The sequence below is a fragment of the Psammomys obesus genome, unplaced genomic scaffold (genome assembly GCF_907164565.1).
Source record: "Psammomys obesus unplaced genomic scaffold, mPsaObe1.curated_primary_1811, whole genome shotgun sequence".
Lineage (NCBI taxonomy): Eukaryota > Metazoa > Chordata > Mammalia > Rodentia > Muridae > Psammomys > Psammomys obesus.
The window spans coordinates 38,213,359-38,225,908 of record NW_026596079.1 but is presented as its reverse complement, the minus strand read 5'-3'; the positions used below and the strand labels follow the sequence as shown (position 1 = coordinate 38,225,908).

Here is a 12,550-nt window from a genome sequence, read left to right as displayed (position 1 = left end):
CTTCCTTCCTTCCTTCCTTCCTTCCTTCCTTCCTTCCTTCCTTCCTTTCTTTTCTCTTTCTTTACATCTCTGTTGTCTTTTGGTTTAAATTATATCTTCAAAAACATACACATGGAAATCATAGCCTCTAACGACTGCAGAATATGACAGTATTTGTAATTTAGGGTTTCAGAAGGTAATCAAGTTAAACTGAGCTGCTGAGCTGGTTAGCATTAGCTCTAATCTAGGATGGGTGGGGCGTGATAAAAAGAGATTTGTTCAGGAAAGCGTAAATCCACACAGGAAAGACAATGTGAACACCTGCATGGAGAAGGTGGCCAGGCCACTGGGATGATGCATATGTGAACCAAGAATCACCAAGTATTTCTCCGTCAGAGGTAAGCACCTGGTCCTGAGGAGCCTTTGAATTAGGGCTTCCAGCCTTCAGACCTGTGAGTCAGGAAATTTCTGTCATTTCAAACTGCCTATTTTTTGTTACAGTATCTGTAAGAAACTAATGCAGAAGTATTTTGTATTATGGACTGGACACGTGTGCATTCCTAAGTATTTTATCTTTGGTTATTTTTAAAATGGTACAAGTTTTAAAATGAATTTCCTAATTACTTATTTCTTAATAGAAATATAATTCACTTTTATATTATGTATCTTGCAAATCTTCTACTATGTTTATAAGCTTCTTTAGGAATTTTAAAAAATTTATTATTATTATTATTATTACAATTTATTCATGTGTATCCCATTCCAGCTGTAGCCCCTCCTTCACCTCCTCCTGGTCCCACCCTCCTTTCCCCTTTGCCCCATGCCCCTTCCCTAGTCCACTGACAGGGGAAGTCCTTCTCCCCTGCTATCTGACTCTAGCCTATCAAGTCTCATCAAAACTGTCTGTATCCTCTTTCTCTATGGCCTAGTAAAGCCACCTTGCCAGGTGGAGGTGATCAAAGAGCAAGCAACCAAGTTCATGCCAGGGACTGCACCTGTTCCCCTTACTAGGGAACGCGCGTGGAGATTGAGCTGCCATGGGCTACATCTGAGCAGGGGCTCTAGGTCATCTCCATGCATGGTCCTTGGTTAACTCATTAGTCTCTGTAGGACCCTCTGGGCCCAGATTTTTTTTGGCTCTGTTGGTCTCCTTGTGGAGTTCCAGTCCCTTCTAGGTCTTTCTATCTCCCCCTTCTTTCATAAGATTTCCTATACTTTACCCAAAGTTTGGCTATGAGTCTCAGCATCTGCTGTGATCCTCTGCTGGGTAGAGTCTTTCAGAGGCCCTCTGTGGTAGGCTCCTATTCTATTCCCTGTCTTCTACCATTTTCTGTGTCTATCCTATTTGCCCTTCTGAATGAGGATTAAGCATTTTACCTGGGATCCTCCTTATTGTTTAGCTTCTTTAGGACTGTAGATTTTAGTATGTTTATCTTATATGACTAATATCCACCTATAAGTGAGTATATACCATGTGTGTGTTCAGCAATTTTTTAAAGATGTATTTTACTTCCATTGTGTATGTAAGTGTGTGTGTATGTGTGTGTGAAGTCAGCTGCCAGAGGAGACTGGAGAGGGTTTTAGCTTCTCAGGAACTGGAGTTGCAGGTACCTGTGAGCTGCCTTAAGTGTATGCTGGGAACTGAACCTGGTCCTCTGCAAGAGCAGGACATACTCTTAACATTTGAACCTTCCCTTCATTCCTGGCAAATTCTAATTCATAATTCAGGTTTTGTTACTTCTTGCTTTGTAATTTATACTCATCTCGTTTCTCTTCCTATTTTATTGCCCTATGTAGAATATTCAGTGCAGAGCTGAATAAAAAGCTTATCTTTAGGGGAGGCCCTCCTCCCCTTCCATCTGATCCTAGCTTATCAGGTCTCATCAGGAGTGGCTGCATTGTCTTTCTCTGTGGCCTGGCAAGGTTGCTCCCCCCTCAGGGGGGAGGTGATCAAAGAGCCATCTACTGAGTTCATGTCAGAGTCCATGGACTTGGAGAGGGTCATGGGAGGAGATGAGGGAGGGAGAGTGGTATTGGGAGAGAATGGAGGGGACTACAGCTAGGATTCAAAGTGAATAAACTGTAATTAATATAAAAAAATAAAAATTTCATTAATTAAAAAAATTTAAGACAAAAAGCTTATCTTTAGAATGAGTACATGTACTTGTTCTCAGCCCAAGAGGGAAAGCATTCCGTACTTTATAATTCTGTGTGACTACTCATAGAGTTTATAGATATTTTATTGTTTGGGGAAATTGCTTCTCATGAGTCTGCTAAGGTATTTATCATGAGTGTGGGCTAAACTATTTCAAAAGGTTTTCTTTATCCATTGAAATAATTTTCAACTAGCGTTTATTAAGATACCCTCAACATATATAAAAATTATGCTAAAGAAGGAGGCTTCAAGATAATACGTTTTCATTGATAGGTCAGATTAAAAAAATTCGGGGAGGAAAAAAAGATAGGGAAAATACAAAAGAATCAAAGAACACAAATTGCAAGTAAACACATAGTTCATTAAAGAACATGTTCCTCAGGATAAATTTGGATTTCTCATGTGCATGCGAAAAATGAACAAATTTCTTTAGTTACTAAACTTCCAATTATTTCTCTTCTGCGCCTACTAAATAGGCAGAATTAGTAATTGCAGCTATTCCCACAAAATGTGTAGTAGAGCATAACAGCTCTAAATGGACAGACTTTTATAGTTCTGAACAGTGTATCTCAGAATATAACAAATGAGAAACATTCTTTTTTAGCAATATGTATGATATTTATGCAAATATACATATTTGTATGTATGATATTAACGCAAATATCCTTGGTGAAACATCATTAAATTTCACAGAGTAACAACTATTTATATTATTTAAATTATTAATTATAAAAATTATGTTTAACTCAATACAGAAAATACATTAATTCAAAGCAAATCTCTATTCTTTGTAGACTAGTAATAAATGGATATTTATCAACTTCAGGGGGTGAAGCCTAAGCACATACCATTTGGAATGGGGAAATTATATATATTATATATATATATTTCAATTTAGGGATTATTAGAGGTTACTGATTATTACATGCAGTAAGTATTTGGCTGCACGTGTGTCTATACATCACATGCATGCCTGTTATTCAATGAGGCCAGAAGCTGGGAGTGCAGATTGTTCAGAAGCTCTGCATGGGTGGGTGCAGGCTGCCCTATGAATGCTGGAACTGGACCTGGCCTTCTGCCAGAGCTACATGCTCTTATCCGCCCAGCCGTCTTCTTCTCAGTCCCCAGAATACATTTAAGGTCAGTATTTAGGAGATAGGGAGGTGGCTTAGTAGTACAGTGCTTACTGCTGAAGCATATCGACCTGTACTTTTTCCATTCCTCCCTCCCTCCCTCCCTCCCTCCCTCCCTCCCTCCCTCCCTCCCTCCTTCCTTCCTTCCTTCCTTCCTTCCTCTCTTCGTCTCTCTTTTCCTTTCCTTCCCTCCCTTTCTCCTTCCTCTTTTTTCTCTCCTTTTTGTTTTTCTTTCCTCTTAAGAATCATTATTGTCATCATCATTATTATGGTGTAAAGGAGGAAAGCATTTATTTTATCCTGTACTTCATGTAACAGTCCATAACTAAAGGAATCCAGGCAGGCACTCAAAGCAGGGCAGGAACCTGGAGGCGGCAACTTATTCAGAGGCCATGATGAAGCGCTGCTTACTAGCCTCCTCCAGAGAGCTTGCTCGGCCTGCTTTCTTATAGCACTATGAGCACCACTGTCTCAGGGGTGGCACCAGCTACAATCACTAATTTAAAAAATGTACCACAGGATTGCCCACAGGACAATCTGATGGGGGCATTTGCCCAGTTAGTTTCCAAAATGACTGTGATTGAGCGAAATTGACTTAGAATTAGCCACACATATGGAGATTTACAACAAGGCTTAGAGTCTTTCTTCGAGGGCGTTGTTTGCCTTGTCTATTTCAGTATCCTGGCTATCTCAGGAGTCTCGGGTGCAGTTTCAGAACAAAGTGCTGGTTTCCATTTTTTTTTCTTTTTGTTTGCCTCGGATCCTTCTCATTTCAGGGCTGCAGTCCTAAGCATCCTCTGCTTTCCACAGGGAATGGGCAAGGTACTCAGGGGCCTACTAAAATGCTGGGAATACTACTTGGCCTCCAGAGGAGGTAATGGGAACATGATTATCCCCTGTGCTTACAGCTGTTATAACACATAGCAGGAATGTTCTCCAGTAAATCAAACCTGGAAAAGTGAGCAGGGAGGACAGAGGATACTGAAAATGTGCCCAGTGGGTTCCATTCTGTTCCCTGGAGGTTTGGCCTGAGCTCCTGAGACTTTGCAGATACTCAGAGTACAATTCTGTGGTATGGCTCTAGTATTAATTCTGTTTTAAACTTATTTTTAGTTTTTAATTCTTTTTGATATTATAATATAATTACATCATTTCTCCCTTCCCTTTCTTCCCTCCGAACCCCTTCATGTTGCTTCCTTTGCTTTACTCTCTTTGAGATTTATGGTTTCTTTTTAAAATTGTGTGTGTGTGCATGTGTGTACATGTGTACACGTGTGTATCCATGTATTCATAAATACATCAATAAAAGCTGCTCAGTCTCTATAAGGTTACTTGATACTTATATGTGTACGATCTCTTGGCTGACATTTTAGTATTAGAGAACTGATTATGCTCCTCCACAGGAAAGACTATTTCTTCCACTCTCAGCATTCTTTTTAAAAAAATTTTATTTTCATTTTTATGTGTGCATTGGTGTTTTGCATGCATGTATATCTGTGTGAAGGTGTCAGATCTTAGTTATAGACAGTTGTGAACTTCCTTGTGCTAGGATTTGAACCCTGGTCCTCTAGAAAAGCAGTCAGTGCTGTTAATCGTTGAGCCATGTCTTGAGCCCCATCCTCAGTATTCTTTAGTTGTTCCTAGTTCTTTGTCTAGCATTGAGGCCTCATGAACCTTTCCCTTTACGTGTTAGCCTGCCTATTGGTATCATTGTTGTTCAGGTCATTTCTCAGCAGACTTCTAGAGCTTCCTACAGCTCTAGAAGACACAATATCACAGCATACTTCCAGTCCTCTGGCTCTTAAAATCTTGCTGCCTCCTCTTCTGCAGTGATCCCTGAGCCTTAGATTCAGGAAGTGTATTGCAGATGTGTACTTTAGGAGTGGGCTCCACGGCTCCACATTTCATGTTTGTGGTTTCCTCTGCTAGTCTTTGTAGATTGCAAAGAGAAGTTTCCTTGATGAGGGGAAGATTACACATATCTTTGCAAATAAAGCAAATATTTCCAATGCAGCTAAGGTTTCTGCTGGTTTGTTTAAGTGGCTGTTGGAGGTTCTTCTCTAAGAGTCTTTCTTGGCTTTTCTCACCCGAGGCTGTTGACGTAAGTTTTCACTTCCAGGCCTGAATTCTTTCTTTTTGCTGTGGTTCTTAAGTCTTGACTAGAGAGCTGTTGATTACCATCAAGATATGTGTGCCACTTCTAGTCCCTATGGGCTGTTGGGCCATGCTGATCATCGTTGTAGTTTGTAAGTGTTATAGCTGTTTAGGACTGTTGGGTTGCTTTTCTCCCTTTGGAATTTTGCATGCTGTCTTTTGCTACTGTGAAGGGTACTTCCCAGGGCAGAGGCCCTCTGAGTACTACATTTCAATTGATAATATTTACATGAAAGCCTGGCACAAAGGATCATCTGTAACTCTTGTGTGGAAGGGAGGTAAAAGTCATTGGTCAGTCAGTCTAGCCAATTGATGGGCTTCAGGTTTAGAGAGAGAGCTCATGAAAAATTGTTGTGGAGAGCAATAAAGCAAGAAGCCCAAATACCATGTTCATAGCTACAAATACATTGTAATGTCAGATTCTCCTACCTTAATGTATTGATTCAATAAATGTAGAAAATCCTAATAGAATTTTTTATTAGATATGTTAATGTGGAGCTAAAATTTATATGCAAAAACAAATGTATATAATAAAGATATTATTAATTCCATGGAAGGATTTCTTTATTAATGTATGACATAATGTTTAGGAAGATAGCTGTTGATTTATGAATAGCTTGGGTAAAAGAAAATGTAGAATACCAGATAGGATGCATTCATTACACAGGTTCTATCACAGACAATTGGGAAATAAAATAAAGTAGATGAGTAATGTTGAGAAATGTGATATCCATAGGAAAAAAAATAAGTTGCCTCTATTTTATATGCAATTTAAGTTTAAAATGGATGTAGATATAATTGCATAAAAACAACAATTTTTAAGTTTTCAGAGGAAGACTCAGAAAACTGATTTTTCTATAGTTGGAAAATGTTTCTTATTAATGAGACACTGAAAATATTAATTTTAATACAAACAATATACCAATTAAATCTAAACCTTGACTGCATCAGAGTGTCAAAAAGACAGAATCCAAATACAGCAAATATAATTACAACGTATTTTTAACTTCTTCATAGTTAATATGGAAATATAAAATCTTGGTTCTATTGCCATCTGCCCATAGCTGTCTCATCAGGATTCTCTTTCTCCATGGCCTGGCAAGGCTGCACCATCAGGGGCGAGTGATCAGAGAGCAGTCAACTGAGTTCATGATAGAGGCAGCCCTGATCCCTCAAGGCAGTAGTGGAGAACTCCCCCTTTCAGGGGACTAGCGGAAGAGGATGGAGGACGAGGGAAGGAGAGTGGGGGGGGGGAGGATGAGTTGAGGGAGGGGCCTTCAGTAGAGATATATAATGAATAAACTGTGAAGGAAAAATTAAAAGTATAAAAAAATTCTTGATTCTAGAACAGAGGAATTAATATTTGTTTTGCTTAACTCAAGGACCTGACTTTCAGAAATGCAACCTTGCTGACTTAGTTTCCACATCTTTGCCCTAGGTGTACCCCCCCCCCCCCCATCACAGTGCAGCTCACAAAGATTGATGAGGTTGGCTTCTCTTTTTCTGGTGTCATCTGGATAATAGTAAAAACTTACAATCTTTGTACTATGTACCTGTCACAATAATCATTTTTTATTTTATTTTTTTGTATTAATTACAGTTTGTTCTCTTTGTATCCCAGCTGTGCCCCTCTCTCATTCCTTTCCAAACCCACCCTTCTTTCCTCATCTGCTGTCTCCAAGTCCACTGATAGAGGAGGTCCTCCTCCCCTTCCCTCTGACCTTAGCTTATCAGGTCTTATTAGGACTGGCTGCAATGTCCTCCTCTGTGGCCTGGTAAGGCTGCTCCCCCATCAGGGGGAGGTGATCAAAGAGTTCCCCTGTCACAGCAATCATTAACCTTATTAACTAAATAAAAGATTCGCTGCATAGTGTCTATCCCAAGACATAAATTAAGAAAAGTAAATATTTAAAATTAAGTACTTATTTCTGTGTGTGGTATATGTCCTAATTAAGCTAGTGTTTTTTTAGACAATGAAATAGTTTTTATTGAACTTGATGGTAGTTTTGCCATATTGAGATTAACATTAACATTTCTAGGGATGAGTCTGGGCAGAGGCAGGCAGATCTTTGTGAGGCCAGTTCTTTTAGAGCAGCCTGGTCTACAAAGTGAGTTCCAGGAGAGCCAATGCTACAAGAGAAACATTGTCTAGAAGGGAAATAAAAATGGCTGCCTGGTCTACAAGGTGAGTTCCCAGCCAGCCTGGGTTGTATAGTGAGACCTTGCCTTAGGAAAAAAAAGACAAGGAGAAAAAAAGTTAAATTCTAAAATCTATTAGTGCCCTTAGGCTGCTTTTACAAATCACCATAGCACAACTAGCAATTTTAGCTTTATATATGATTTATTTCTTGTCTTCCTGACTTAATGGAAAAAGAAAACAACTAAAGTATTGAAAAAGAGGGAAGTTAGTATGTCATGAATCAGTTTATGTTTCTGAAATTCTCTATGATCACGTATAACAAAGCTAGACTTCACATTTCTTAGTCATCCATTTTAGGAAGTGACACGTAATGATTTGGAAAATATCTTATCTCTGTGTTTTGAAGTTTACCCAGGTTTAGGTGCCTTTGTCCCAGAGGACCGCATGCAGGCAGCTATTTTTACATAGACTTGGACTGTATGTTTCCTATTTTATATAGTTCCAGACATTTACCCATTTGGGGATTTTGTCTTACACATTTTCTGAATAATTGTATAAATTGTTACCACTTTGTGATCTGTATCCTAACCTTACGAAATGTTTGTGAAAAATTAATGTTGGTGAGCACGTAATGACTCTTCTATCTTTTTCTCTATCCTCAAGTGTTTAATTTATTATATTTTAAATTATTTTTCAACTTAAGTAGGTTTTTCTTTCTTGGTTTTTGAATAACCATAAAGATTAATTTTTGCTGTTATTTGTATTATAGGGTCAAAGAGAATAAGTGACAGTGAGGTCTCTGACTATGATTGTGATGATGGAATTGGTGTGGTGACAGGTAAGAATTATAGAATTATTTTATAGTATTAAAAGGTAGTCTAATTCACCATTATTTATCATCAAAATAAATAAAAAGAACATAAATTTGCCTACTCATCTCCTAAAAAATAACCTCAAGAAAACTTTGACAACTTAGAGTCCTAAACAGTTGCTGGAAATTCTGTGCACATTCTTAGAGTGAATATTTTTTAAAGAAGCCATCCCCGGGTAAGAAAATACTCATAAATTTTCTGTTTTAGAATAACTAAATAATAATGCTTTTATGATAAATTAGAGATTTGAAACATCATATGTAATGTATCCTTAGTATTATATAATAATAATTTATTCTATTCTTAAATAACCTCACAAGTCTTAAATTATATAGTTAACAAGATCTTTGTAGCTACATCTTGTGATTACTGAATTTTTGATAATCTTTCTTAGAGTAATATCAACATGCCATAGTCAATAAACTACTTTTTAAGACTCAGTTGCTTTGTTTTGCCTTCTTATTAAGAATGAACAATAAAGTAATTACTAAGTGTACAATTTTTTTTACATTTTTCTTGTAAAGGTTTAGATTATTTTTATTTTCTGCTCTTAGATTATCACAATGGTCGTGATCTTCAGAGCTCCACATTATCAGTGCCAGAACAAGTAATGTCATCAAACCATTGCTCAGCAGCAGGGTCTCCTCTTCGGGTGGACGCTATAGGAAGGACCAGGTCATGGTCGCCCAGTGCCCCTCCTCCGCAGAGGTAAGGCTGTGTGGACATTCTGCTCATAGTATGGTACTTAGGGTGAATTTAGCATGAATTACCACGATAACCTCTAAATATAAATTATTCTTTAAATATTCTTTTTTAAAAACATAAGATGTCATTGCAATGGGAATAAGATATCATATATTTTGTTACTTTGCATGATCTCTGTGGTATTTGATCTAACAGTTTAAAATAGTTAAGAAAATCTGTATTTAAGTTGCATGCGGCTCTTTGACCTCCCCACCCCCCAAGGGAGGAGCAGTCCTGTTAGGCCACAGAGGAGGGCTTCACAGCCAGTCCTGAAGATACCTGATAAAACAGGATCAGATGAATGGGGAGGAGGTCCCCCCCATCAGTGGACTTGGAAAGGGGCACGGTGGAGATGAGGGAGGGAGGGAGGGTGGATTGGGAGGGAATGAGGGAGCGGAACACGGCTGGGATACAGAGTTAATAAAATGTAACTGATAAGAAAAAAATAAAATTAAATTAAAAAAAACAAAAAATATATCAGGTAAATCCATTTAGAATCAAATAATTATATTCATGAATCATATAATTATTGGTAAGTTACAAAAGAAAACATTCTTCAAAAAACTAAAAATAATTCATGGGTAGTGGGAAAAATGAACACACAAATCTGTTGCTGTAGGTCTTATAATATTAGAAAACTCTGACCAATCTGAATACCAAAGAGCTACATACATGCAGTATAATCCATGGTCATAATGTGTATGTTATACATGATAGATAGTTCTGGAGACATATTAACTGGAAAAGTTGTGTAGTATGCATTGATAGAACTTAACTTAATAGATACTGACTAAATAGTACATTCTGGATATGTAAGTATATCAGATTGGTCTGTGTATTTGAATAGTCCTCTGTATACAAACATGACATTGTAAACTAATAAAAAGGGATGGTTTGTAAAGGACTGAAACCTAGTTCATCACTTTGAATGAAAGTTTTCTTTATAAGTTTTCAAAGGACTACCATATGGGATCCAGGTGAGGCAATAATTAGACAGCTATAATCATAGTAAGTTATGAAGGTAGTGGTTTAGCTAGAGTGCTACCAGAGAAGGGGGGAGAATTAAATAGGTATTGATTAGTGGCTTTTCTGAGATTTGAACTCAGGTCCAGCCATGCATAAGGTATCATTCTCACCATTCTTGAGGTCCATAGAAAATAGCATGTGTAGCATTGAACCTAACTCTTCATAAATCTTTCCTCTAGTATATATTATATCACTGATTATCAGTGATAGAGAGCTGGGTGTAGCCTATCATTAAGGTATGATATTGCTTATCTTATCCTTAAGGATAGTCTCTTAAATTTTTTATTTTTATATAAGAGCAGCAGGCTCTCTGTTAGCTGTTAATTTCCAAATGAAATGTATACCACCAGAAATACAAATAAAAACATAGGTTTTATTATTTTTTTTATGTAGAATGTGCTATAGGTTAGTAAGATATTTCATGATTTGCTGTTTTAGTAGGACTGTGGAACAGGGGCTTCGAGGGACACGTGCTACTGGCCATTACAATACAATTAGCCGAATGGATAGACACCGTGTCATGGATGACCATTATTCTCCAGACAGAGACAGGTAAATTCCTGCTGGTCTCTGTTGCCTCAGGAAGGGTTATTGTAAAATGTTTTCTCTGGCCCTTTGTCTCATCTTGGATTCCAGACCATGCTTTTTCTTTACTGTCCCCACATTCTTTCTTAAGATTGCTCTTTGTTTAAAAGAAGAGGTTAAACACATGCAGAGTTTTTTTTGTTTGTTTGTTTTTGTTTTTGTTTTTAATAAGAAAAACAAACACCAGAGCCTCATGGCTCATGTTTGGAATTTCAGTACTTGGGATGGTGACTAGGGAAATCAAAACTTAAGACCAGCCTGAGCTGCCTGATTAGTCCCTGTCAAGAAAAGAAATACTTTGGCCTTTCATTAAATCAAAATACCTAGCACATTTGCACAAGAGATTATAATGATAATCAGAATACAAACAAGATGTTTCATTAGTTTACCTGCGCAAACAAATTATTATGTGTAATAATAATCTGATAGAGATTAAAGTGTTGAATAGATTTTAGAGAAATGGTGTGACTTTTCACATACAGAAATAGAGAGTCTGGTATATTTAGGAAACCTTTTATCATAATTCTTGAAGAGGTTTTCTCTCATGGCCTTCAGTAAAGCTTTAACATCTTGAAGAATCATATTGTTGATTGCTGTGTTTGTAAGAATTCTCTGAATTTGCCCCATTAAATGTGACAAGCTTGGGAGTAACATATTATGTTACAATGCTTACATTAATTACTACTAATTTTAAGAAAATTAACTTTATAATCCATACTTTGGTTATATATGAGAAAGTACCATTGGATTTTTTCAAACTCTCAAATGAGTTTAAGAAGAGAATAGTGATGATTATAGTATTCAGAAAAATACGCTGAAATAGTGAGGGAACTTACATTTCTTTGTCCTTAAAGTACACCAACTGTCAGAATGTATAAAATCATTTAGTTTGAATCAAGATTAAGACTCAATGCATGCGCATAATTCCTTTGTGTCTGTAAGAGACACAATAGAGGGTATCTTCCACATTGGTGGAGCCAAACAAATACTGCTTTTGGTGTCTAGGATTAAAGAAGAAACCAAATAGTTATTACTATCAAGTAAAATTTTAAAAAATAGTTTTTGCTTTTTAACTTTTTAAACATTTTCATGTAGTCAATGCGTTGTGGGTGATGTGAATGTGCTGTCTCCCAGAAGACATGCTCATCGAGTGCTATAATATAATAGTGAGGGTAGGAGTGCCATGGAGAGCATCAGTGGGTATTTTGTTTGCCTAATGGGATGTTAATGAACTTTATTAGCTTTTCAAATTATTTCTATAGGTGTCACAACCTTCTTACAATTGAAACTTTGCTTATTGAGGGAATAAAATTGTGTAGATGACTTTAAATTTCTAATAAGCTTACATAAAGTAAACATTTAATGAAAAAAGTGGACTTAACATTAAGTCCAAAAAATATAGCCTAATCTTTGTAGAAAGTGATAGAATAAAATTACAAAACAACTGTTTACTGTTATATTAAATATAGTATTTGTCAGTATTTTAAGGCACATTTTATTAGGCTTAGTGGCCATAAACATAAGACATTCACCTTTAATATTTTTGGTTAAAACCCAGGGATTATTAAAATAATTAACCCCTGTTTTATATAATCAGATCAGAAACATTTATACTTGAAGAGTCATTATGCTTTTCTTCTTCATGATATTATGAATCTTTTAGAATAGTAAGAATATTCAAATGTTTGTCTTAGAAAGTTTTGAAGAACATAGATCCCTATGATTTCATCTCACTTTTGTAAGGAAGGATGTGGATGTTCGG

General features: G+C 36.8%; 1 protein-coding gene across 21 annotated transcripts in view; it reads left to right on the top strand.

Moving 5' to 3' along the window:
- Rims2 (regulating synaptic membrane exocytosis 2) overlaps positions 1-12,550 on the top strand; it is a 483,148-nt gene that overhangs the window by 273,802 nt on the left and 196,796 nt on the right. For 17 of the 21 annotated variants that reach the window (XM_055626244.1, XM_055626245.1, XM_055626249.1 and 14 more), the window contains 3 exons: positions 8,331-8,399; positions 8,988-9,141; positions 10,642-10,755. In XM_055626244.1, coding sequence (XP_055482219.1) covers positions 8,331-8,399; positions 8,988-9,141; positions 10,642-10,755 — 337 coding nt within the window. Of the gene's footprint in view, positions 1-8,330; positions 8,400-8,987; positions 9,142-10,641; positions 10,756-12,550 lie in introns of those variants that run through there. The other 4 variants (XM_055626246.1, XM_055626247.1, XM_055626248.1 and 1 more) reach the window with 2 other exon arrangements.